Source organism: Diadema antillarum, unplaced genomic scaffold, assembly GCF_040938485.1.
Source record: "Diadema antillarum isolate AM-2024a unplaced genomic scaffold, OU_Dant_1.0 seq00001698_RagTag, whole genome shotgun sequence".
Lineage (NCBI taxonomy): Eukaryota > Metazoa > Echinodermata > Echinoidea > Diadematoida > Diadematidae > Diadema > Diadema antillarum.
The window spans coordinates 519,942-543,593 of record NW_027272389.1 but is presented as its reverse complement, the minus strand read 5'-3'; the positions used below and the strand labels follow the sequence as shown (position 1 = coordinate 543,593).

General features: G+C 39.4%; 1 protein-coding gene across 1 annotated transcript in view; it reads left to right on the top strand.

Annotated features, from left to right (window-relative positions):
- LOC139711747 (uncharacterized) overlaps positions 1-12,350 on the top strand; it is a 50,815-nt gene extending 38,465 nt beyond the window's left edge. Inside the window, exons 5-10 of the mRNA XM_071623602.1 lie at positions 3,660-3,927; positions 5,853-5,953; positions 7,508-7,649; positions 8,585-8,803; positions 11,345-11,474; positions 12,108-12,350. Coding sequence (XP_071479703.1) covers positions 3,660-3,927; positions 5,853-5,953; positions 7,508-7,649; positions 8,585-8,803; positions 11,345-11,474; positions 12,108-12,279 — 1,032 coding nt within the window. The 3' untranslated portion in view covers positions 12,280-12,350. The remainder of the gene's footprint in view (positions 1-3,659; positions 3,928-5,852; positions 5,954-7,507; positions 7,650-8,584; positions 8,804-11,344; positions 11,475-12,107) is intronic.
- The last annotated feature ends 11,302 nt before the right edge of the window (positions 12,351-23,652 follow it).

The window sequence follows — 23,652 nt, the reverse complement described above, 5'->3', positions numbered from 1 at the left end:
CAAAAATGACAATAGAAAAGACACAGTAGAAGATTGATAAAATGAAACAATAATTACAGGAACTTGCAGTAAGACACTCACACACGGCATTCACAAGTACCTACCAAATGTTGCAACAAATAGACGTAGACTACAAAGTTTCAGAGCTGCGCTAGCGCTAGCAAACGTTTTACATGCATCCCTAGGCCTCACCCAACCACGTCGAGCCGGTGTTCGTTCGCGTTGGGTAACGTAGCATGCGTGGAGATTGCACATTTTAATGCATGTTTATCATCGTACTGCACTTCCAGAATCGGTCGCACCAACCGTAGCATACTAGTAATAGTTTGTGTAAGTACTGGCTGGTGTAACAGCCGTGTTCTGGTCCGGCCAGCGTTGGATGCATTTTGTCATCAATTTGTACATAAGGTATGACGGGTTAATATTTTCATGTGTCTTAAATTTCGTGATCAGCCCAAAGCTCGCGAAATTTATGAAAATAAAACCCTCGCGAAAATAACAGCGTATACAGCTAATTGTCTGAGAACCTTGTATTGTGCCTACCACTATTACATCGATAGACTCGTGTTTCACTGTCACAATTATATGGATTGTTCAATGAAAGCTTTCACTTTATGGCACTCTCTCTGTGTAGTAATGACAGCAGCCTTTTCTGAGTACATCTCCAACATAATACTTGATATGAGTGATTTACATTTTCTGAGTATGATTCATTACTTAAACCCTTTTTGTGCCCAGACACTTGGATCTGTTGGCCCATCAAGGATGTACTAATTTTGCTACAACATGCATTTCCCATAGACACCTGCCGAGTATACTCTGGAGTAATCAACGGGGTAATTGACTTGTAAAGCATTTCCAGAGACTCCCAACCCCAAGCACCTTCTGATCTGGTGATTCTCCCACCTGAAACCCCTATCAAACGGGAGACCAGTGTGACCAGCGAAAAACATTCGATTGTGCTTGAAGTGGCCCAAATTATGCTAAATTGCCATGAAATTACATGTCGCATCATGTCAACCAGTTGTGGTGCCTCATCAGCTGACAGCCCAACAAAGAAAAAAAAAGTCCTCACATTTTTTTTTTTTTTTTGCTATGAATTAGCTTGCCTGATCGGCTGACAAGCAAAAAACCAATGAAAATAAAATTGAATTGTGGTGCCCAATCGCGTTATGGTTCCCAATCCCTTTGGATATATGAAAATTTAATTCCAGGTTTTAAAAAGGTGTTTGGGCAGGAGAAAGATCATTTCAAGCGGGAGAATAAGAGATTTTGCAAAAAATTGGCTTTCGGCAGGATATCTCCCGTTGAAAGCGGGAGAGTTGGAGTCTCTACATTTCCTTTAGCCTTCAGTTACCTATGCAAGTTACATTGTATGAAGCTCACTTGGATGTGTAGCAATGTGCCCCAGTCAACAGGTGACATAATAAATATGGATTAAGGGGGATTAGGTAATCTCTATGTATTGACAGTGAACTTCAATATAGCTGTCTACAACAGCTGAGAGGTGCTCAGAGGAAAATTAGCAAAGATAAACTAGCAATAGTACTGCAAGAGCAGCTACTGTAACAGCAACAACAACATCAGTACAAAAGAAACCTAATAGCAGTGGTGTTTTGGTAGTCACATGTGTCTGAACTATTTGTGCCAAGTGATTATGACTCAGGAAATGTCATAGTTTCAATTTACAAGGTCATGTGCTGTCACAGACACTGCCATCTAGGGAGCATTGAAGTGTACCCATGCTTTAGCATGTCATATAGCACATAAGTACCACAATGTAGTATACAAATGATGCACAGGATAGAGTACGTTAGTGGAGGCGTATAGTGCACTCAGGGGGATTTACAATTGTGAAACATGCACGAGGCGAACCACTAACGCCACGAAATAATCCTGTGCATCATTTGTTTTATAAAATGGGTCGAAAATTCGAAAACTAACAGCATTTTTCAGTGTTTTTCATGTACCTTTGTGGGTCAAGACGTCCGAAGATGTTCATCCCAAACATTTACGCACGTCGCACTCGGAAATCCCACACATATAAGTATGATGGGGGTTGGGTTTCCGGACACTTAAGTTCCCACATGAAAACTTACTTATTTTACATAGAATATGCACCCTTTACCTTAAAGACTTGATATAGACTGCTCATATAGGCCTACTAGACAACATACTCTGAAAACGGCGTGAGAATTAACCTGCTAAATCGTTGGATTTGCCCTTCAAAGTGACTCCTTGTACGCGTTCGGTCCCACAACGCTTGGTCTACTGTACACTGTATGTATGATACGTACGCCGCGCCACACATGTTATGCACAAGGGAAGAAAGGCCGGCCGGCCGGCCGGCAGTCCGAACTAGAAGTTGTTTACAGGATTGACAGCGCGTATGCATGCAATTCAAAGGAGCCGCCGCACGCACAGACGATCGGCAATAGGATTTAACACGCAATGCAATGGGACTGAGTAACCAAAGCACATGTGACTCATTTCAGCGCTTCCTATTGGCTACATTCTTGAACCCATTTTATAATAGATATTAAAGTGCTATGCTAGCAAAGTACAATAAACAACCAATTGTGCTGTTATTTTCATCATTGTTGCTTTTCGTTGAAGTGATTTCTAGCAAATGTCATGTGATGGGCAGTCAACCAATCAGGTAGCAAGACTCTCTTACAGTTTCGCATGAATACAAACATGCAGGGCTGAAGTAGATGAAATGTTAGTTTGAAGCTACATAACAATGCATCCCTTACTGTAAAAGTAGAAATTTTCGCGGTGTTGAAATTTCCGCACATTTCGCGCAAACAGAAACTAGCGCAAAAATAAAAGCACGCAAATATTTTTGCTTGCCATATGTTCCTGTGTGTGATGTCCTGATTCAGCGGATTTAAAAACATGCGAAACTCTTCTTGCCCGGCCAAGTGCGAAAAATTAGTCCCGCGAAAATATCCACTTTTACAGTATTTGTTTCTTTTGTGTTTCTTTATGTGATGTCATGATTTAGTAGAGTAAAGGCCACCGCACACTATACAACTTTCAATCGCACTGCTGACCGACTTTGGATGTGAAATAAAACGAATGTGTTTATTCTGAAGCTATTTTGATTTTATTTCCGGTCGAAAGTCGGTCAGTTGTGGGACGTGAAGTTGGACCTTAAGTGTGCGATGGCCATAACATCCATTATTCACATCTACACACAAAAGGTAATGCCGGGAAAATATACCTTATATTTAAGTATTACACACTGAATGATGTACATTGTATTATAAATTTGTTATGAGCTTTATTTGAGATTTGAGAGATATTATTGGTGTATGATGAAAGGTCATGTAAGGACATGTATAGTTATTAACATCTCATCTGTACATGTACCGAGCATTGAGCATTTGCTCTTCTTGGTAAGTGACTTTGGGACCTAAGGAAAAAAGTTGATCATACCTTTGCATATAAATTAATAACATTCTAAGCAAGGTTTTTGTGCATCGAGTAAAAATTTGTATGTCTTCTAATTGAAGGCAAAATAACAGCCTATCATGTGCAGTTGAACTGGTATGTAATGTCAATTTAGTGATTAGATTCAGAAGAGATGATTAGCGTTTAGATATGAGTATGAGGCGTTTACTAAGAGGCTGTGAACATACCTGTGTTGTCTGCAGATCATAGAAGCTGGAGGGCTCCCTCTGTTGGTCAGCATGCTGCATGCCGAGTGCCTGGAGGCGCAGGAGGCTGCAGTCAAGGCCTTGTGGAACCTGGCCTTCTCCGACGACGTGGTGAATGAGCTGCAGAGCAATCCAGACTGTTTAAAGGCATTGAAGGATCTGAGCTGCAGCCAGTCGGCGGAAATCGCCAAGGCAGCCAATGGTGCATTGTGGGTAATCAACAAAGAGGCGGAGAAGAAGGAGAGAGAGGAAACCGGCAGAATTGGTTAGTGACTGCTCTTAGTGAGAGTGATTTTAGGGATACGTGTAACTTAACTGCAGAATAAAGTTTTTGTTTGCTTGAGAAGCTTTCGGTACCTTTTAAAATGTGGCCAGATGTAAAGATGATACTGACTTTCAGAAAATTAGATACATTGACTCCTGTTATAATGAAGACCTTGGGACCAGCAGGTTTTTCTTTCATTATAGCAAAATTTTGTTATTGCTGAACAGTAAAGTGTATAAAGATGCAAATCATAATTTGGGGACCTGAATTTTTACTTTGTTGCAACAAGTGCGTTTGGTATAGCAAGAGTGCATTGTATATGGTAAACTATAGAGTATTGTATACGCCGTTATTTTCACATATTGATACTTTTGTCGCTGTTTTAGGATGTGATGAAAAGTTGCAAGAACATGTGTCGGTTTTCAGTTCACACTGCACTTTACCTGATAGAATTGATTATCTCATGATTTTTAATTTATATTCTACGATTAAATGCATTTCCTAGTCAGAAGTGAGAAAGTGGAATTTATGATTATGCTTGCTGCTTTGTGACCAAGTTTTGATTGTGTCGATATACTGGACATATTATATGTTTTATCATTCCTGCCTACCAATGACACAATTTCTGTTCAAGACCCTTGCGATGTTTTCTCATGTGACTTAAGCACCAGTGAGTTTTGATGGTGCATACAGAAGATGCACTTTAACCATGTTTGCCTAATGTTGCATTTGTTTTTATGCCTCCGCCACGAAGTGGTGCCGGAGGCATTATGATTTGGGGTTTTCCGTCCGTCCGTCCGTCCGTCCTTCCGTCCGTCTGTCCATAATGAATTTTGTGGACAGCGTAACTAAAAAACCTTTTGAGGTATCCTAATGAAACTTGGCATGTATGTGTATTAGGGGGTAAAGTTGTGCCTATCAACTTTTGGGTGCACTTGCTCAAGGTCAAAAGGTCGAGGTCAAATATGTAAAATTTCACTATTTCCACCATATCTGTGCAATGCCTGAAGATATTTTCTTGAAACTTAGTGTATAGGGCCTACATGTGTTACCCAATTAAGATTCTCTGGTGAAAGTTTGGGGTCATGAGGTCAAAGGTCAAAAGGTCGAGTAAAAATATTAAAACTTCACTTTTTTCTCTGTACCGTGGAAATTGTTCAAGGTATCTTCATGGAATATAGTATGTATATGTACTGACTGGCAGTGATTATCTAGAGAATTTAGGGCTCATGGGGTCAAAGGTCAAGGGCAACACTTCAAATTTTACTATTTCCCTCATATTTATGCAATGCCAGTAGGATTTTTATTTTATTACACTTGGTGATTGCATATTTAACCTAATAGAGATTCTCTGGAAACTTTCCTTTTTTTTTTCTTTGCCTCAAAGGTCAAAACGTCAAAGATCAAGGGAAAGTGCTGAACTAACTTTTTCCTCCATATCTCGGAAGTGGTGGCTCAAGTTATCTTGAAACTTCCTACATATTTATGCAAGTTCTGCCTGACAGTGATTACTTTATTAATTTCAGGGTCAAAGGCCCGATGAAAATGGTAACAATGTACTTTTCAATACAGAAATTGCACTTTTTCTCCATACCTTGAAAATTACTCAATGCATAAACTTACGAATGGGTCAAAGTCAAGTTAAAGCCCTTAAATCCCCAAATACATACTGTCCTATTCATCCAATTAAACCTAGGTCAAGGAAGATGAACATTCAACACATTTGTGACAAACTTGTCATTTTAATATTTTGCCAGTTTTGTGAAAATGTAATCACACATTGTCCACATGTACTATATACCTATTAGGAGAATCATGCATTATGGCGGAGGCATACCAGTCACCTTAGCGACATTTCTAGTTCTTGTTTTTTTCTTGTTTATTTGTTTGTTTGCTTGTTTGTTTTGGATCTTTTCTTATTCAAGATTCGGGGACCAAAAGTTTCCAGGGCAAGAAGCCTCACATCATGATCAGCTACCAGTGGGATTCGCAGAAAGAGGTCCTCGACATATGGAAGGCATTGAAGGTGAGCAACTCCTTTCCTCTCTTGCCTACCGCTATCTTCCCTATCATTGTCTTGTCCTTTCCATTTGCTCCTCTCTTCTTCCTCCTCTTCCTCTTCCTCTTCCTCCTCCTGCTCCTCCTCCTGCTCCTCCCTTATCATGATTAAAAACTGATGGCAGCACCAGAAAGATGCATTTTCAGTGCTAAGCATGCGCTATTGATAAGTACAGCATTTGTAATGCGCCATCAATCTAGTAGCCTATTCTGAGGCGCAGCGGGACATAATTATAAAAAAGAATAACATAAATTATAGTCATAGTTGTACATATGAAGGTTGGAGAAGAAGAAAGAGATAGAAATATTGACGCGATGAGCAATTCAATGAATATTCAACCAAAACAAGATGAGAACATTTATGACTTCAGAAGCTTTTTAAATGTCTCAGTGGTTTCTGCTGATCAGATCCTCAGTGGAAGAGCATTCCAGAGAGATGGGGCTGCAGAAGCAAAAGTTTTTTCTCCGAGAGTCTAGATTGTTCTTTCAACAGTCAATTGTTTACTATTACATAAATGAAGATTTCTGCCAGGGACATATTCTGAAACAAGGTTTTGCAAATATTTTGGAGCTGAAAAATGTACTACTTTTCCATGTATGACGAAGAATTTAAAACTCTATTCTCTTGGATACTGGTAGCCAATGAAGATTTTCAAGCTACCGGTGAGGAACATCTTTTACCCCTCCTTCTCAGTTCTTTCCTGTAGCACCTTCTCTGGGAAAGTTATAGAAGTCAAAAGAGAGATGTCTATCACATTTGAAATGCAGCACTCCTTCTTTACCTCCCCTTCCCCTCCACCTCACCACCACTCCACCCCCTTTTCTCCCATCATGTCCAGAAACCCAGTGGTAGTTAAAGAAAGATGTCCTCCATACAAGGAATGCATTAGCAATGAAAGAAACTCTACTCTTCATCTTCCCCTTCCACTCCATCTGCCATACCCCCTCCCTCTTTCTCCCATCATGTAGAGAAGCTACTAGCAGTCAAAGAAAGATGTCCTCCATATAAGGGATGCATCAGTAGTGAGGACCACTCTCTGTAGACATAATCTCTCTCCACTATCCCTCATCTGCCCCCCCCCCCTTATCATAATCACAGAGATATGACCATATGGTATGGAATCACATGTAATTGGTGATTAGGAACATCTCTCATTAGTATCCCCCCCCCCCAAAAAAAAAAACAAACAAACAAACAAAAAACAAAAAACAAAAAACCAACAACAGAAACAAAAACAAAACAAAACTAAACTAAACCAAAACCAACTCACACTTTCCTTTAACTATCCCTTTTATCCCACTCATCTCACAGTCAGCAAAAAGTATGCTGTGTTCACTGCTTGGTTTCCTTTGTTAGTTACAGCATTTTCCCATTCCATAATTAATTAAACCATTACCGGTATACTGCTGTTTAATAGGCAGTGGGCCAGTATGAAGATAAGTAGACCAGTGTACGGTATAGAAAAGGCAGTGCCAGTCGTGAGTCCAACTCTATATTTCTTTTTTTCCCGAAAAAATACAGCATGCGGAGTACGAAGTGTGGATCGACGTTGACTGCATGTATGGCTCTACATTACAAGCCATGGCGGAGGCCGTTGAGAATTCATGTGCCATGTTGATGTGCATGTCAGAGAGATACAAGGAGAGCCCAAATTGTAGAACAGGTAGGTGTAATCATGCACTGGGGGGGGGGGGGGGGGGGGGGGATCGGAGGAGGTGGTGGGGGCGGGATGGGAGAAAGAGAGGGGCATTCTGGAAGTTAGTCTTGAATGTTTGTCTCTACTGTTAAAGTAAGGTAATCCTATGAGATTTCTATATTAAAGGCGAAGGCTAGTAAGTGATCAGTGGGAATCAGTGGAAATGCTGGGAGATGATTATTCCAATCCTTATGGGATTCATTCAAGAGTTCATTGTATATCTATTGTTGTGTGAAAATGATTTGCTTCAGAACGGTCTCATATTCAAGTAATGTGCAGATTAATGCTCCGTCACTGACCAGGGACGCTAACCTGGAAGCATTAAACTGCGCATTACTTGAATATGAGACCATTCTGAAGCAAATCATTTTCACACAACAATAGATATACAATGAACACTTGAATGAATCCCATAAGGATTGGAACAATCATCTCCCAGCATTTCCACTGATTCCCACTGATCAGTTACTAGCCTTCCCCTTTAAGGTAACTTGAGTGCGTATACTCTGTTAGTTTTTGTTTCCACACAGGCTCCTTCATTGTGACAAGTGATTGTTTGTTTCTCATTGGTTTTGAGCTGGATTTTAGTGAATGAATTCTTTGTGTTTATTGTACCAAATAGTATCAATGGAGGCATTTAGGGTTGTGTTGTCATCCATGGGCTCATAGTCGGTATATTCATTTTAAATAGTTGTATGATTTGAACTCTTTCTGCACCATTCCTTCAGGCAGGACCTATTCAATGGATGCAAGAACTGTGCACCTCACTTCTTTGATATCCTCTAGACTTTATGAAATGTTGAATTGAACTGAATTGTTTTGTCTGCATCTGACTATGTAGCTGATAACATGTTGCTTGGGGAGAAATGTGTTAATCGTGAGATCCTCTCCCCTATGCACAGAGGCAGAGTACGCCTTCACACGTCGCAAGCACATCATCCCCATCATGATGGAGGAGCACTACCAGCCGGATGGCTGGCTGGGCATCATCCTTGGGGCCAAGTTCTACATGGACTTCTCCGGCCGCCTCAACAAGGACGATGAGATGCAGAAACTCATCAAGGAGGTTAACATCCACTGTCCCATGGCAAAGAAATCCAGCGATAGAAGTGATTCTCTTGGTAAGGAGGCTTTGGACCAACTTGGACCAATCTGTAAGCCTCAGAAGCCACATTTCTTATGGTGTTGCGCTTTATCTTTGTATTATAGCTTTTTGTTATATACCTCATTTCATGAATCCATAATTTTGATCAGTTAGAGGTGCAGTCAATATTTTTATTATATACCTCATATATAGATTCCTCTCATCTGATTGGTTAAAAGTGGAGTCATAAAAATAGCTGTGCCCCATTTTTGATCAAAATGACGTCATGATTTACTGTGCCCGGGGCATAGAATCAACTGTGCCCTGTAAATAGGTTTGGAGACAGTCGCAACCCCGTACACATAGATCGCTCATATGTACGCACCAATGATATGACCGCTGCGCTGTCGATCAGCGTTGATTACGAGTCCTTGTTTAATTCAAGTAACCTTTTAACCAATCAGATAAGAAGAGTCTATATTTTCGGTATATAAAACAAATAATGACAGCTTGATATTCGGGGCACAGATAAAATCATGTAGGCCCTCGATGATGTGAAAACCATAAACTATGCCCAAAGCGAAGCTGAGGGCATAGTTATTTTTTTCACATCACCTTGGGCCCATAATTGTCCCCGCCGAACGAGTTCGAGCAGGGGACTATGAAACCGGCTCCGTACGTGTGTGTGTCCGTGTGTCTGTCCGTGTGTGCGTCTGTGTGTGATCAAAATCTTCAATTTGCTACTTCTCTGTCATTTATTAGCCAATTTTGATTCTGTTTGCTTTATATGATAGCACTACATGGGAGCTTTGAAACTTGTACACAGAATTTCAGTTGTGACCTTTGACCTTGACCTTTGACCTATATTGTACATTTTGCTACAAAATGCTACTGCTTCGCCATTTCTAACCTGATTTCGAATCCGTTTGCTTTATGTGATGGCACTAGGTGAGGGCTTCAAAACTTGTACACAGAATTTTGACCTTTGACTTCTTTGACCTTTGACCTTGATTTTTTGACCTGTATTGTACATTTTGCTACAAAATGCTACTCCTTCGCCATTTCTAACCCGATTTCGATTCCGTTTGCTTTATGTCATGGCACTAGTTGATAGCTTCAAAACTTCTACACAGAATTTTGACCTTTGACCTTGATATTTTGACCTGTATTGTACATTTTGCTACAAAATGCTACTTCCAGCGGGGACATATATTACGCACCGCGTAATTTCTACTTTTCCTTGTTTTAACTGTGTGCCTATAGCAGTCATTATTTGTATACTATATTACTACAGTTATTCCAATCTTGCAAGCACACTCATAACCTGTATAATTCTAAAGATACTCTCTTTTTTTGCAAATCCTAACAGGCAAAGCATTACTTCAGGAGAACAAGCATTTTCCTGTGCAGCCCCAAATTGTGGAATAACTTACCATTAGAAATTAGGAAGTCCCCAACTGTAACAGTGTTCACATTTGTTTGAAGTAAGACCTCAGGATGATTTTAGGATGTTTGTATTTGAACATCTTTAACCCATTAAGGACGAGTTGCGAGTATACTTGGGCAGATGTCTGTGGGAAATGCTTGTTGAAGCAAAATCAGTCCATCCTCAGTGGATTAAATTGGTTGTACTTTATACAGAGTTAAAGAATTTATACTGATTGGGATGAGGAATAGAAATGTTTTCAAGATTCATAACAAATCACAATGAAGGAGGATGATTGACATAGCAGTTTAACGTAAGAATGTGTGAATGAATGCTCATGGAAGCAGAACAAAAGAAGAAAGCATGCATTGCATTCTACACAGGTAAAAATTGTTAAAGATGGGGGGTAATTGTAAACGAATTACACGGCTACATTTACTGAAACATGAGCCTCTATGTGATCATCCTTGTTCAGTGTATGTCTTGGGTATTTCAGGTCATTGGTTTGTCCACTCAAGGATCAACAAAAATTGCACTTATCTATACATGGCACTATTAAATTATATGTACTTCATAATATAAAATCATACTTATCATCTGGAATGTCTCTCTAAGCTAAATCAGAAGTTCTTGCAGATCAGAAGAATGTATGAACATTGGTTCTGTTCTTTGTGAATTGATATATTGTCATTATAACTGTGCATGATAAAGATGTTCAAAATCAGTCAAAACATGTAAGACTTCAAATCTCCGTCAGTGGGTGTTTTCATCATTTTTATTCGATAATCATTGCTGTAATGCTCACTTAAGTATATCTTATCTATCACATTTGTACAATGTCATTCATCTCATTAGTACTGATATCAAATTGTTTGCAACATTTGTTATGCCTCTGTTACTGACCTATTTTGATATTTGTCTTTCACGTTGTACATGCATGACACTGCAAAAATAATGGGTATTGTGCATCAGTGGAAGGAGAATAATTGTGTTTAGGTAGTTTGATAAAGCTAGCTTCCTTCAATAGCCACTGGGTCAGAGTAGATGATTTTATAACAACCTGACTGTAATCACCACGAAGTCATGCTTGTCGTTTTTTCCCGATGTCAGTTTTAATGGTTTCATGTTATCCTCTTTTTGTTTTGTGATCAGATGCACCAGGAAAACCGCTCGGAAGTATCACTTTTTCGGTGGAGGATGCCAGCAAGTCGGCAGCACCGTCCTGTCTGGAATGGTCAGCTGGTCAGGTGCAAGACTGGCTAGCAGAAAATGAGCTGGACATGTAAGCAAGTTCACTTTTGACCATAGCACTATGCTAGTTGCAAGGAATATGCCTTATTACTGATTTTAGCAGAATACATACACCATCCAATGTGGGCTGTGATTGATGCAAATAAGCATAATGTTTCTGTTTAGGAATAGATCTTTTTTTGGGGGGGGGAGCGAATGGTGTTCGGGTCACTAAGATGACAGATCATTTGAAACATTTACAATCACATTTATCGTAGATATCAGCATTTAACTTAAGATCTTTTGAAGTTAAATTTTTTTCCTTCAAAGAGTTTTGAAGGAAGGAAGAGTTTCGGTTCATGAAGTTTCATGATCTGTAGGTTGTAATTTTACAGAAAAAACTGGACACAAATTTAACATTGCATTTAGGAATGAATTCCATGTTGCATTTCAATTGAAAGATTATTTAGATCATAAAAGTAGAAATTAGTTTGTACAATCTTGTTTCAAAGTGTTTTCAACAGTAGGAGACTATACATCACCTCAGCTGCCTGCTACTAAAAAGGAGCTGACCAAAATGTCACAAGAAATCTGAAGATGACTTGTTTGATGTTTTTGGCCTGAAGAAGACCGCTCTACCAAGTGAATTCATTCCTACCCCCGTCTTGATTGCAATATTGCACAGATTGCGTGGATCCATGGTGGACTACAATGGAAGGCTCCTCTACAGGCTTCACAAGCTGAAGAAGGAAGCCCCCGAGTTCTTCTACACCAGCATCAAAGAAGACCTGGGACTGTTGAAGCTCATCGACATTCTCAGGTTCACCGAAGCCTTGGACTCGCTCATACAGGACTAGGGGCGGGGCCGGGTCGTCCCGGCAACCTGAGCGTTCAAATGAAAAAATGCCTTTCTCCTTGTAACAGCCATGATGCCACTGTATATTCCAAATGATTTATGCTGTAGCAGATGTGAGTTTTGCCTGTTCCTCATTTCATGTTTTTTCATATGTTTGCTTTTGTTTTTGTTTTGTTCTTGTTTTTTTGTAGGGTTGGCCACAACTCAAAAAACCTCTCATGGGTAGTTAATGGGTGGGTTCACATACTGTTTCAGGTTTAAAAGTGTTTGGGCTTCTTGTCCCAACACGACCACTTTTTTTTTCATACTGTAAAATATGCATGCAGTCTCTTGTAGTCCGACTTAGAGGAACAAGGTTAGAAATGATGTACCATGGCAATAATTGACCCAAGATTGTTGCAAAATGTTGGTCCTAAGTTTAGTGGGTCTTTTCCATACACAAAGTATGTGTAGCTCTTGCCATTTTGGAAGAAAACTAGCAATATTCATTATTGTAGGTCACCATTTTCATCCAACATCATTATTGTGTATTTAGGCATAGTAGTGCAATATTTTTTCCCCATTTTTTAAAAAAGAATCTTGTGTGATGGCTTCTAATTGTAGACCAATAAGCAACTTTCAGTGTATTGATAAGCTTAGTGGGAAAAACATATAAATGAATATCTCCAGTAACTTTTACAATTATTTCCCAAATGCAGTTGGCAGACTGTTTTCTGAAGGACTGCAATAGAGTAGACAGGCTTGCAAATATATTCAGAGCATATGAATCTTTGCATAGCAAAGCTTATTTAAGTATTGCCCTGACATAGCAATGACTGATGCATGCAAATTGAATTTCAGGATACATCAAGTATTCAGTCAGATCAGGTTATAGCTTGTTTCTAGGTTCTGAAAGGAAAGAAATCCATACATTGAATGCATTAAGGAAACTGTTTGGGCAGGGTAGAGTGAAGTGTGATCTCATAGCCATTGTCTTGTGGAAGCTGACTCTTGAATATTCTGAAATCCACCAGTTGCCGTTGATGTTATGGGCTGTGTGATGATTTCTGTCCCTTTCCATCCAACATTTCTAGAGCTGGTAGAAACGTTCCCTGCAAGATGTTGCTCTGACGTTGTTGCGGTAACTTTTGCCACGTTGTCTGTTAAGACGGTACCCCTCGCTCTCTCCTGCGGTTTTATTGCCCGAGGCGAGGGATTTTGTTCTCCAAACATTGACATGATATTGTCGAGGGTAACAGGGCTTTAGTGTATTTATTGTCAATGGCATTTTATGATGTGGTTTTGAGAGGGTTAATGTCCATTATTCACCAGGCTGAGTTTTGTTGATGTTTTTATTTTTGAACACCCATTCTTATGTAGAGATATCCACAACCAGTATTATATTTCAAGTTCTTCACTGTTGTGATGTTACAATGAAGAACTTACTAGAAGCAGTCACAATCCTGAGTAGTGGCAGAAATATTTTTAACAGGACATGTCCACCTGCATTTTCATCAGCTCTACACTGTATGCTCCATTTTGGACAATTTAAAGTCAATACTTATTTCTGATTTGTCAGTCGGAATGTTACAACAGGTTGTAATTCATCAGAATTGCTGTAACTTGTTTTCTCTTATGAAAAGATAATTAAGCAGTCACTGGAGCTATCAACAATTGCAGTTACCATGATAGTGATTGAAATACTTGTAGCTTAGAATTATATGCCCTTCAATATTTCATGCAAGTGGTTTCTAATTATCTTGCAAAAAGATTAAAGGCTGAATCCCCATCTCAGACAGCCTTTTTTAGTTTGACAGTATAATGATTGAGCTACAATTTTGTTTTTGTTACATGTAATATTATCTCAAAATTTGAAGCGTAAGGTAGTTTATATTGTAACGATTGTATTATTTTTAGTTTTCTTCATATTCGCTAGTCCTGCAGCTTGAGTGAATTTGGTGCTGTATAGTGGACCAGTTACCTTTTACAGTAAGTATGTGCTGCCAAAGCTCTTGACTGCCGTTGCAGTGGTGAGCTGTTTAAAGTGCTCAGTCAGTTGTCCCGACCGTCCACAAAATTAGACACACGCGATGTTCATCTTAACAGGCCAAGCTTAAGAATTTCTGCTTTCATGGAGGCTGGAGTGATGTTGCTTTTCCTGCGCCCGACTCTCGCTGGTCGCTCACTTTGGGGCTTTCATTCATACTCTAACACAGCTATGGCTGGAGAAATTCATTGCTACATCCAGCCAGGAAAAAGGCCTCTTTTCAGTCAGGTGGTCCCATAACCTCTGAGAAAGAAACATGATCATAGAAAAAGTGTGATCGATCCTAGAAAAACAATATATCAGCTGTATAATCACATATGAAGAAGCTATATGATTGTGCTTATTCAATGACATGTATAGACATACATATATAAAGATATACATATATGAATATAAATGGATTGTTTGAGATAATTTTGTTTCTTTACCAAAGGACCATACATTCCCAAGTCAGTATTTGACACGAGGGAGGTTATGCAATGAATTTCTGATAGTCATCTGACTCTAGAATTATGGGTGCGATCACACCATTACTTCATACAGAGTCAACTACCCTTTTACCCAGGATTTCACCCTCAAGACTTGTTAAACTACAAGATTTCCTGGATGCACCTCTAGAGGGGCACGTGGGTGAAATTTGGTAATGTTTGCTAGCGTGAAAGGGATATAATTTATGCTGAAAGCGAGGAGCAATTGTCAAACGGAGGGAAATGCTATCTGCTCTGTCTTGGAGATGGGAACTGTGAGGCATAGTAATGAACTAGCTCTGCAATTTAGAATAAAAAACAACATCGACAAGGTTTGTGCAGGAACAAGGGTTATTGCTGATCTCTCCATTGTGTGCTAGAGTGTACTGCCGGGTACAAGTACTCTGTAATTTTGTATCAGTCAGGGTTGCCAGTGTATAGTTGTTCTGGGCATTCGTAGTTTCAGAGTGTGTGAATGCGTGGGACAAATTGCAATGCATGTATTTTCAAAACGGACTGCCATATATAGGCAATGTAAAACTATAAAACAAAAGGATGTCTGAATTTGTAAATAGTAATGATATGGACTCATTACTTTTAGAGGATATGCCATCAACTGCCCTCATCTTCGACTCTGGCAATTCGTTTTTAGTTCAGGCAACAACTGAATCCCCTCAAAGCAAGTCCATATTATGGTAACAGTGGGGAAGGGGGACATATTCCATGGACTAGATTTAAACCTTGTGGAATGTGTATCATATACATGTGTATTTTTTTTTTTCAAAAGACATATGTCATATCAGCGAAAAATTATATTGCATTGGATGTTAAGCATCATCACAGAAGTGTTATTCAGTGCATCATAAATTTGTAGTCATAGGATGTCTGGTTTGTATTTTTTTTTTTTTGCGGAATTTTGTGTAAATTTTGGTTCCTGTCTAGTGAAATATGTGTCGGTGTGTGTCTGCTTAAGATATGGCAATAATTGTCTGGCTTGAATTCTTGCTGAAATTTTTTTTTTCCCCTTTCATTATTTTTGGTTTTGGTTTTTAGCTCACCTGAGCCAAAGGCTCAAGTGAGCTATTGCGATCGCCCTTCGTCCGGCGTCCGTCGTGCGTCGTGCGTCGTGCGTCGTGCGTCGTCCGTCGTCCGTCGTGCGTCGTCCGTCGTGCGTCGTCCGTCGTGCGTCGTGCGTAAACTTTTTACATTTTCATCTTCTTCTTGAAAACCCCAAGACTGATTTTCATCAAACTTGGCAGGTAGCATCCCTAGGGGGTTAGGAACTCAATTTGTTAAAATGGGCACCATGCCCCACCCAGGGAGCCCCCAGGGGGGCCCAAACCCCCCAAAATTAAGGAATCTGTAAAAATCTTCTTCTCTAGAACCAGAAGTGATAGAGCTAAGTTAATACTATGAGTTAGTACATTGATGACTGTAGTTTCAAGTTTGTTCATGGCAGAATCAGGGGTGCCCCCCTTGGGACCCAGGGGAGGGGGGGGGGGGTGGGGAAGGGTTCTAATGGGGCCTAAATTGTACATTTTCATCTTCTTCTTGAGAACTCCATGACCCATTTTCACCAAACTTGGCAGGTAGCATCCCTAGGGGGTTAGGAACTCAATTTGTTAAAATGGGCACCATGACCCACCCAGGGGGCCCCCAGGGGGCCCAAACCCCCCCAAAATTAAGGAATCCGCACAAATCTTCTTCTCTAGAACCAGAAGTGATAGAGCTAGGTTAATACTATGAGTTAGCACATTGATGACTGTAGTTTCAAGTTTGTTCATGGCAGAATCAGGGGTGCCCCCCTTGGGACCCGGGGGGGGGGGGGGGGGGGGGTGAGGAGGGGTCCTAATGGGGCCTAAATTGTACATTTTTATCTTCTTCTTGAGAACCCCATGACCCATTTTCACCAAACTTGGCAGGTAGCATCCCTAGGGGGTTAGGATCTCAATTTGTTAAAATGGGCACCATGCCCCACCCAGGGGGCCCCCAGGGGGGCCCAAACCCCCCAAAATTAAGGAATCTGTAAAAATCTTCTTCTCTAGAACCAGAAGTGATAGAGCTAAGTTAATACTATGAGTTAGTACATTGATGACTGTAGTTTCAAGTTTGTTCATGGCAGAATCAGGGGTGCCCCCCTTGGGACCCAGGGGAGGGGGGGGGGGGGGGGTGGGGAAGGGTTCTAATGGGGCCTAAATTGTACATTTTCATCTTCTTCTTGAGAACTGCATGACCCATTTTCACCAAACTTGGCAGGTAGCATCCCTAGGGGGTTAGGAACTCAATTTGTTAAAATGGGCACCATGACCCACCCAGGGGGCCCCCAGGGGGCCCAAACCCCCCAAAATTAAGGAATCCGCAAAAATCTTCTTCTCTAGAACCAGAAGTGATAGAGCTAGGTTAATACTATGAGTTAGCACATTGATGACTGTAGTTTCAAGTTTGTTCATGGCAGAAACAGGGGTGCCCCCCTTGGGACCCAGGGGGGGGGGGGGGGGGGGGGGGTGAGGAGGGGTCCTAATGGGGCCTAAATTGTACATTTTTATCTTCTTCTTGAGAACCCCATGACCCATTTTCACCAAACTTGGCAGGTAGCATCCCTAGGGGGTTAGGATCTCAATTTGTTAAAATGGGCACCATGCCCCGCCCAGGGGGCCCCCAGGGGGCCCAAACCCCCCAAATGAAGGAATCTTTAAAAATCTTCTCTAGAATCAGAAGTTATAGAGCTGAGATAATACTATGAGTGAGTACATTAATGACTGTAGTTTCAAGTTTGTTCATAGGAGATCCAGGGGTGCCCCTCTTGGGGGTAGGGGGGGGGGTGGTTGGAAGGGTCCAAATGGGGGCCTGAATTGTACATTTTCATCTTCTTCCTGAAAACCTCATGATGGATTTTTGTGAAACTTGGCAGGTAGCATCCCTAGGTGATCAGGATCTCAATTTATCAAACTGGGCACCATGCCCCACCCAGAGGGCCCCAGGGGGCCCCAATTCCCCCAAATTAAGGAATCTTGAAAAAAATTGGGCCCTTATTGTACATTTTCATCTTCCACTTGAGAATGCCTCGTCAAAGTTTGGTGGAGCTGTGAATAATTTAGATTAGTGACTGCGTGAAAGGTGAACTTGCGATACTCAGGTGAGCGCTAGACCCGCGGGTCTCTTGTTTCGTTGTGTTTTCTGTTTAGCAGCTTTGAGTGCATATACTCCCACATTGTTGGAGAGTTTGTAAAGTTTATTGCTGGAGTTTGTATTATTTCAAGAGTTAAGTGTTCAAGGTTTCAGAGATTTATTTTTCTATTCCTGTACAAATTTTACTGACACCACCATGTGGACACTGTTACATAGCAGTATATGGAGTAGTGTAGGAATATGTTGTGTTATTTTTGTGAGAGGCAAAGAAAAGTATGTAGCTATTTTGATGGTATGAGATGTGGAGCCATATAGGGCCAGACATAACAAGGAAGGATGTTCAGTGTGTTAATAGAATTGATGATGTGTACATGTGACTCTTCATCAATATTAAGCCAACAAAAACTATCCATGTACAAGGCAACAGTCAGGTTGTCTTAAAATGGATGTACAGTGTGTACTTTAAGTTGGAGGGTATCTTTCAGAGAAGCTGTGTGCATTTATAGGCCATGTTTTTTCATCTGTATGTCTCTTTATCTCAAACTGCAGCAGATGTGTAGTATTCTTGTCTTTGCAACACAGCACACTGCAAAGTGATTGATATTTTGTTTGTTTCCCTTTCCTTTTAGAGTGCAATGAACTGCCTGCTTATAGCATACATTGAAATCACAAAAATAGATAAATACATAAATAAAAAAGCAATGATATATACATAAAGATGTTCAACATCTTTTTCTTTATTACTATTATAAAAAGTGTGAATTATCTTAGGTGCTGAATTGAAGTGATAATTTCTATTTGATTGTAAGAACTTTTTCTATTGCAATATGAAAGCTGTCAGATTTTGTACATTGTATTACTTGTCGAACATGCTCGAAGTGATGCAGTTGAGTATGTCTGTAATTTTTTACAGGAGTGTTTCCAACATAATTGTATTTACGGGATATAACAATTGAAGCTGTCTCACATGTTGAAATACTCTTTTCAAAAAAGTGATTGTTCGAGGAAGGCCATTCCTTCTATGTCAGCCCACGCAGGTGTTTTGTAATTTGAATACTGTTTATATTGTACCATAGGCAGTTGAACATTTTTGTGATTTTTTTCCCCCAATACTGTATCTTGTCTGTCTGTAACTTAAAGGTGTTTGTTTGTTTGTGTGTTTTTCTATTGGGTACCTGAATTAGGAAGAAAAATATGTGAAATGATACCAGACTGGTCACAAAGTTTTGTAATGTAATGGTTTTGCAGATCGTGTTAAAATCTGTACATTTCTGAAGATATTCATACGAGCATCCCAAAATTAGATGACATAATATTACATTGCATAGATTCTATACTAATATGTGTCCCATGTTAAAGAACACTGAATAATTCTGGAGTTTTACATAATTTATTATCGTGTTATATAGATTAGAAAGATTATATCTTTCTCCCATGATTAATGTGCAATTATGTCAATGTACCAGGGTATAAGGTGAATTGTCAGTTATTTACAATAAACACTCCTGTAATAATGTGTTCATTTGGTAACCACATTTGTGTTATTTTACTGTCAACAATTGAGGCTGCGTTTGATTGTGTTAAAATAACAAATGTGTGAAAAACTGACAAGGATTACATGGAATACTGGGATGTATTATGTTTCATTTGCCCAGGTGTAGTGTCACGTTGGCAGCAGAAAACCCCTACTGCAATATACTTGGTTTGCTGTCAGTAATAACCTTTTATGTACCTTTGAAATACCCCAAAAGTAACAATTTTTTTAATGCGTTTGTGTGTGTGTGTGTGTGTGTGTGTGTGTGTGTGTGTGTGTTTGCATGCATGTGTTGTGTATTTTTCTGAGGGTATATCTGATTTATATACATTTTCATGCATGGGTGCTTTCTTATCATACACACATAAATCTAATGTTATTGACTTTCGTAGCAAAAGAAGATGCTGAAAACTGCTTATCCAATAGTGGCGAGCCAATGGAGTAAATGGAGTTATTGACTTTTCTTACACATATGTGAATAGTTTTGCACATACAGACATAAATCATTTATGCTAGGCCACATTGTACTTATCACAAACAACTTTATTGCAAAACATTGTAGAGTAAATAGGAAGTTATCTGCATAGAGTTCTGCAAGGAAATTTAAGATCCAAAGCAAGCTTCAAGACTCTTACACACTTCAATCTTCTTCTGACCTTTTATAATCTTGTCAGCATGAAATGATTCTGTGTTAGAGTCTCATAAAACAAGTGACACTCAACAATATTAACATGGCCTCTTAATGACTTGTCAGAGACTCCAACCTCAATCACCTTCTGATCTGGAGATTCTCCCGCCCGAAACCCCTAGCAAACGGGAGGCTCCAAGTTGATGTGTGCAAAGCGCAAAATTCCTAGGGTTCTTGATGTTCTCTGGTGCTATCTACAAGTAAGGCTTATTTTTTCAACATACGATAACAATAAGTAAGAAATCCTTTCCACCGGGAGACACAGAGCCAGGGTGGGAGAAATCAAATCTCAAGCGGGAGAACGGGAGATTTTGCAAAAATGGACTTTCGGCGGGAGATCTCCCGTCGAAAACGGGAGAGTTGGAGTCTCTGACTTGTATAACGTCGAAGAGACAGTCTTAAAAAAAAAAGGATTATTATCAAAACTATACTGCCCCTATGCAAATCTGAAGTGATCTTTTCAAAGACATCACAAGACTGTCAAAATTATCTTATGAATGTCCATCCAAGATATGTATTTTGGAGAAATGTAAATATACTACATGTTTATTATACTAAGTGACACATATGATTATAATTATGGTGAACAGCTTTCCTAGTATCAAACGTATATTTTATACAGAATTCCATTGCATGTTAAAATTACTCCTGCTTCATTCTGTGATAAAATAACCTTTAGTCTTGATATTTATTTTATCCCACTGTGTATGTGACAAGACTCTGCATATGCCAAGCAACAAGCTTCTCTTTTCCCCAAATTCTGTGCATCTGTTTTTCCCCCCTCAAGTGGACATACATATGTAATGTTGGTGTCATATCATCACATTGCTTTGCACATGTAGTGCATGTCACACTATAGCTGCTAGCTAAACAAGAATTAAACAGTCCAGTAACAAGATTTGCACACTGCAATATTCAAGAATTTTTACTAAAGCAGCTTTTCTCTGTACAAATTTGTGCTGATGCTCTGACAAAATATGAAAAATACACCAAAAATGTAAGGGGGAACAGAAGATATGTGAGCTGAAATTTACATATCACAATGCTATACCTACTGGTACACTTTATAAACCTGACAAAGTCAATCATGATACAAATGACATGACATAAAACATATGAAAGCTTGTGGATTGTACATACAAGAATAAACACTGATGTTTCAAATTGCACAGTGAATCTCTATAAGGCCTGTATGCAGAGCAGCAAAATGTCAAAGAAAGGATTCAAAGTACATATGTAGTACTCCTCAAAAAGCAAAACACCAAAAAAAGGTTACATTTATTTTTACTTCTGGCATGATAGTGTACTGCAGTTTATCATTATGCTTCAAAGAGCAGCAGATTTACTGCAGTGATATGAGGAAGGTGCTTTGATCTATGGCCTTTGGCAGACAATCCAAGAAAGGCGTTGACATTCTTCATCCTACCTTCACTACCCGACACAAAGTTACATGTAAATCGCCTCTCAAAAGATGACACAACAGAAAGTAGATGAATGTGGGAAGACAAATTGTCTTGAGGAGAATTTCTTATTCAGCCGTGCCGACACGATTCATTATTGCTTACGGTGGTTCCAATGTGCGAGAGTGGAAGAAATACAAGTTTAAAAATGACTTCTCAAGTGTACACATACAATGAATCTGTAGAATAGCACTCATTTCTCATGTGAAGTTGCCCCTCCCCCCCCCCCCAAAAAAAAGTCTTGATAATTCATCATTTTAGCGTTCCCGACTTAAATTTCCATTTTACAGCCATTAGAGTACTTTATTACCTCCGCCAAGGGAGGAGGTTATGTTTTCGTTACCGTTGGTTTGTTTGTTAGTTAGTTTGTTTGTCCACATGTAAAATATCTCAAAATGTGGTGCATGGATTTTGATGGAACATGCAGCAAAGCTTGAGAATGACACAAGGAAATGATGATTAAATTTTGGTAGTGATCTGGAAATTTTTATGGGTTTTATGAAGGATTTTGGATATTTTGCCATGTAGGGTCAATGAACTTGGGAGTTCAAGCTGCGCATTTTTGAAGTTTTCATGTGCACACTAAAGTGCGTGCTCTAGTTTCTGCTGGGGCGAGGCGTGCCGCGCATCTGAGGGTTTACAGATTTGTATGACGTAACAAAGGATTCTATATTGGGAAAGCGGGCGATTTTTTAGTGGGTGGAAATCATTGATCTCTATGGAAGAGCAAGATCATTTGGTGGAAAGTAACCTGCTTGGCGGAGGTCTGCGCTCTCAGAGTGCTTTTCTAGTTTTGTATGTAACACTATCATAATCAGACATGAGATACAATAACTTTCAGTCATATACAACATGTACATGTACAGTTGTAGGTCAGCTGTCAGATGAAAGAGCAGATTTATGTGAATATTTACTGGCAAAAGAATGTATCAGGAATGAACTAATAAAACCTTCACAGTTAATTTCCATGCTTAAAAATGATGTACACGGAGACTTATGTATTTACACTGCACGCAATTGGAGCATAAATACACTGTATACACTTGTCATCAAATTATTGCTTTCAAGACATTATTGACACGTCATTTCAATCACATCACTTTGTGATTGTGAAATATAAGATGCGCGATAAAAATGGAAGAGAATCTGTGTTTCATTTTTTTCAATGGACGGATTTCATCATGTATTTCTGTTTGAAATAGATAAAATAGTTGAGAAAAAAAAAAGTGCTACTGAAAATTACATGGAAAAAGAATGACCCAGTCATTTTAAGGATAAAACAAGAGAAAGCAAGTTGAATACACCTCATCTATGTAATCACTAGCTGTAATTACATATAACATTTTCTTTCAAAATTAAGACCTGCTTAATTTCTCCAATATCAATCATATCTACAAATGAATGGGAGCACACCAAGAAACACACATAAAATTAATATGTACCATGGGTTGCAGGACAGATATAACTAAAAGCTGTAGTCACCGCTGATATGCATGTATAAGACTAACTTTGAAAATAAATTAATCTTATTGCTAGCTCTTTGCTGAGACTAAACATATGATATGGCACTTTTGTGAATATTACCTCTTTGTATAAAGTACAACATGTATGGTAACTTGTTGAAGATGCTTTACGCAACAAATGGATGGAATCAGATCAGGTTTAGGGTATCGTAAGTTTTGTAGGAACGAGAAAGTTGATGATGACTTACGATTTACATCTTGAAAGATGAGAGAAATGTGTGTACGCATAAAATCTCACATTCAACAATGACATGCATGCATGTAGCTGCACTGCCAACCTTCTGAACCTCACAAGATAAAATCTGTTCAAACAAGATGGAGACATACTCTGATGGGGCTTAAGGTAATGGCAAAGTCTTCACAAATGAGCAAAAAGAGCATTAAGACCAAAACAACTCCATGGACAATATGAACATCCTATTTCTCTATGTTGACACTGAGGAAATTACACCTGTAAGTACATTATCTGCACTACATACAACCAAGTACTCTCAAGAGAACTCAGAGCTAGAAAGCATCTTAGCTGCACAGGTGGTATACGGTATGA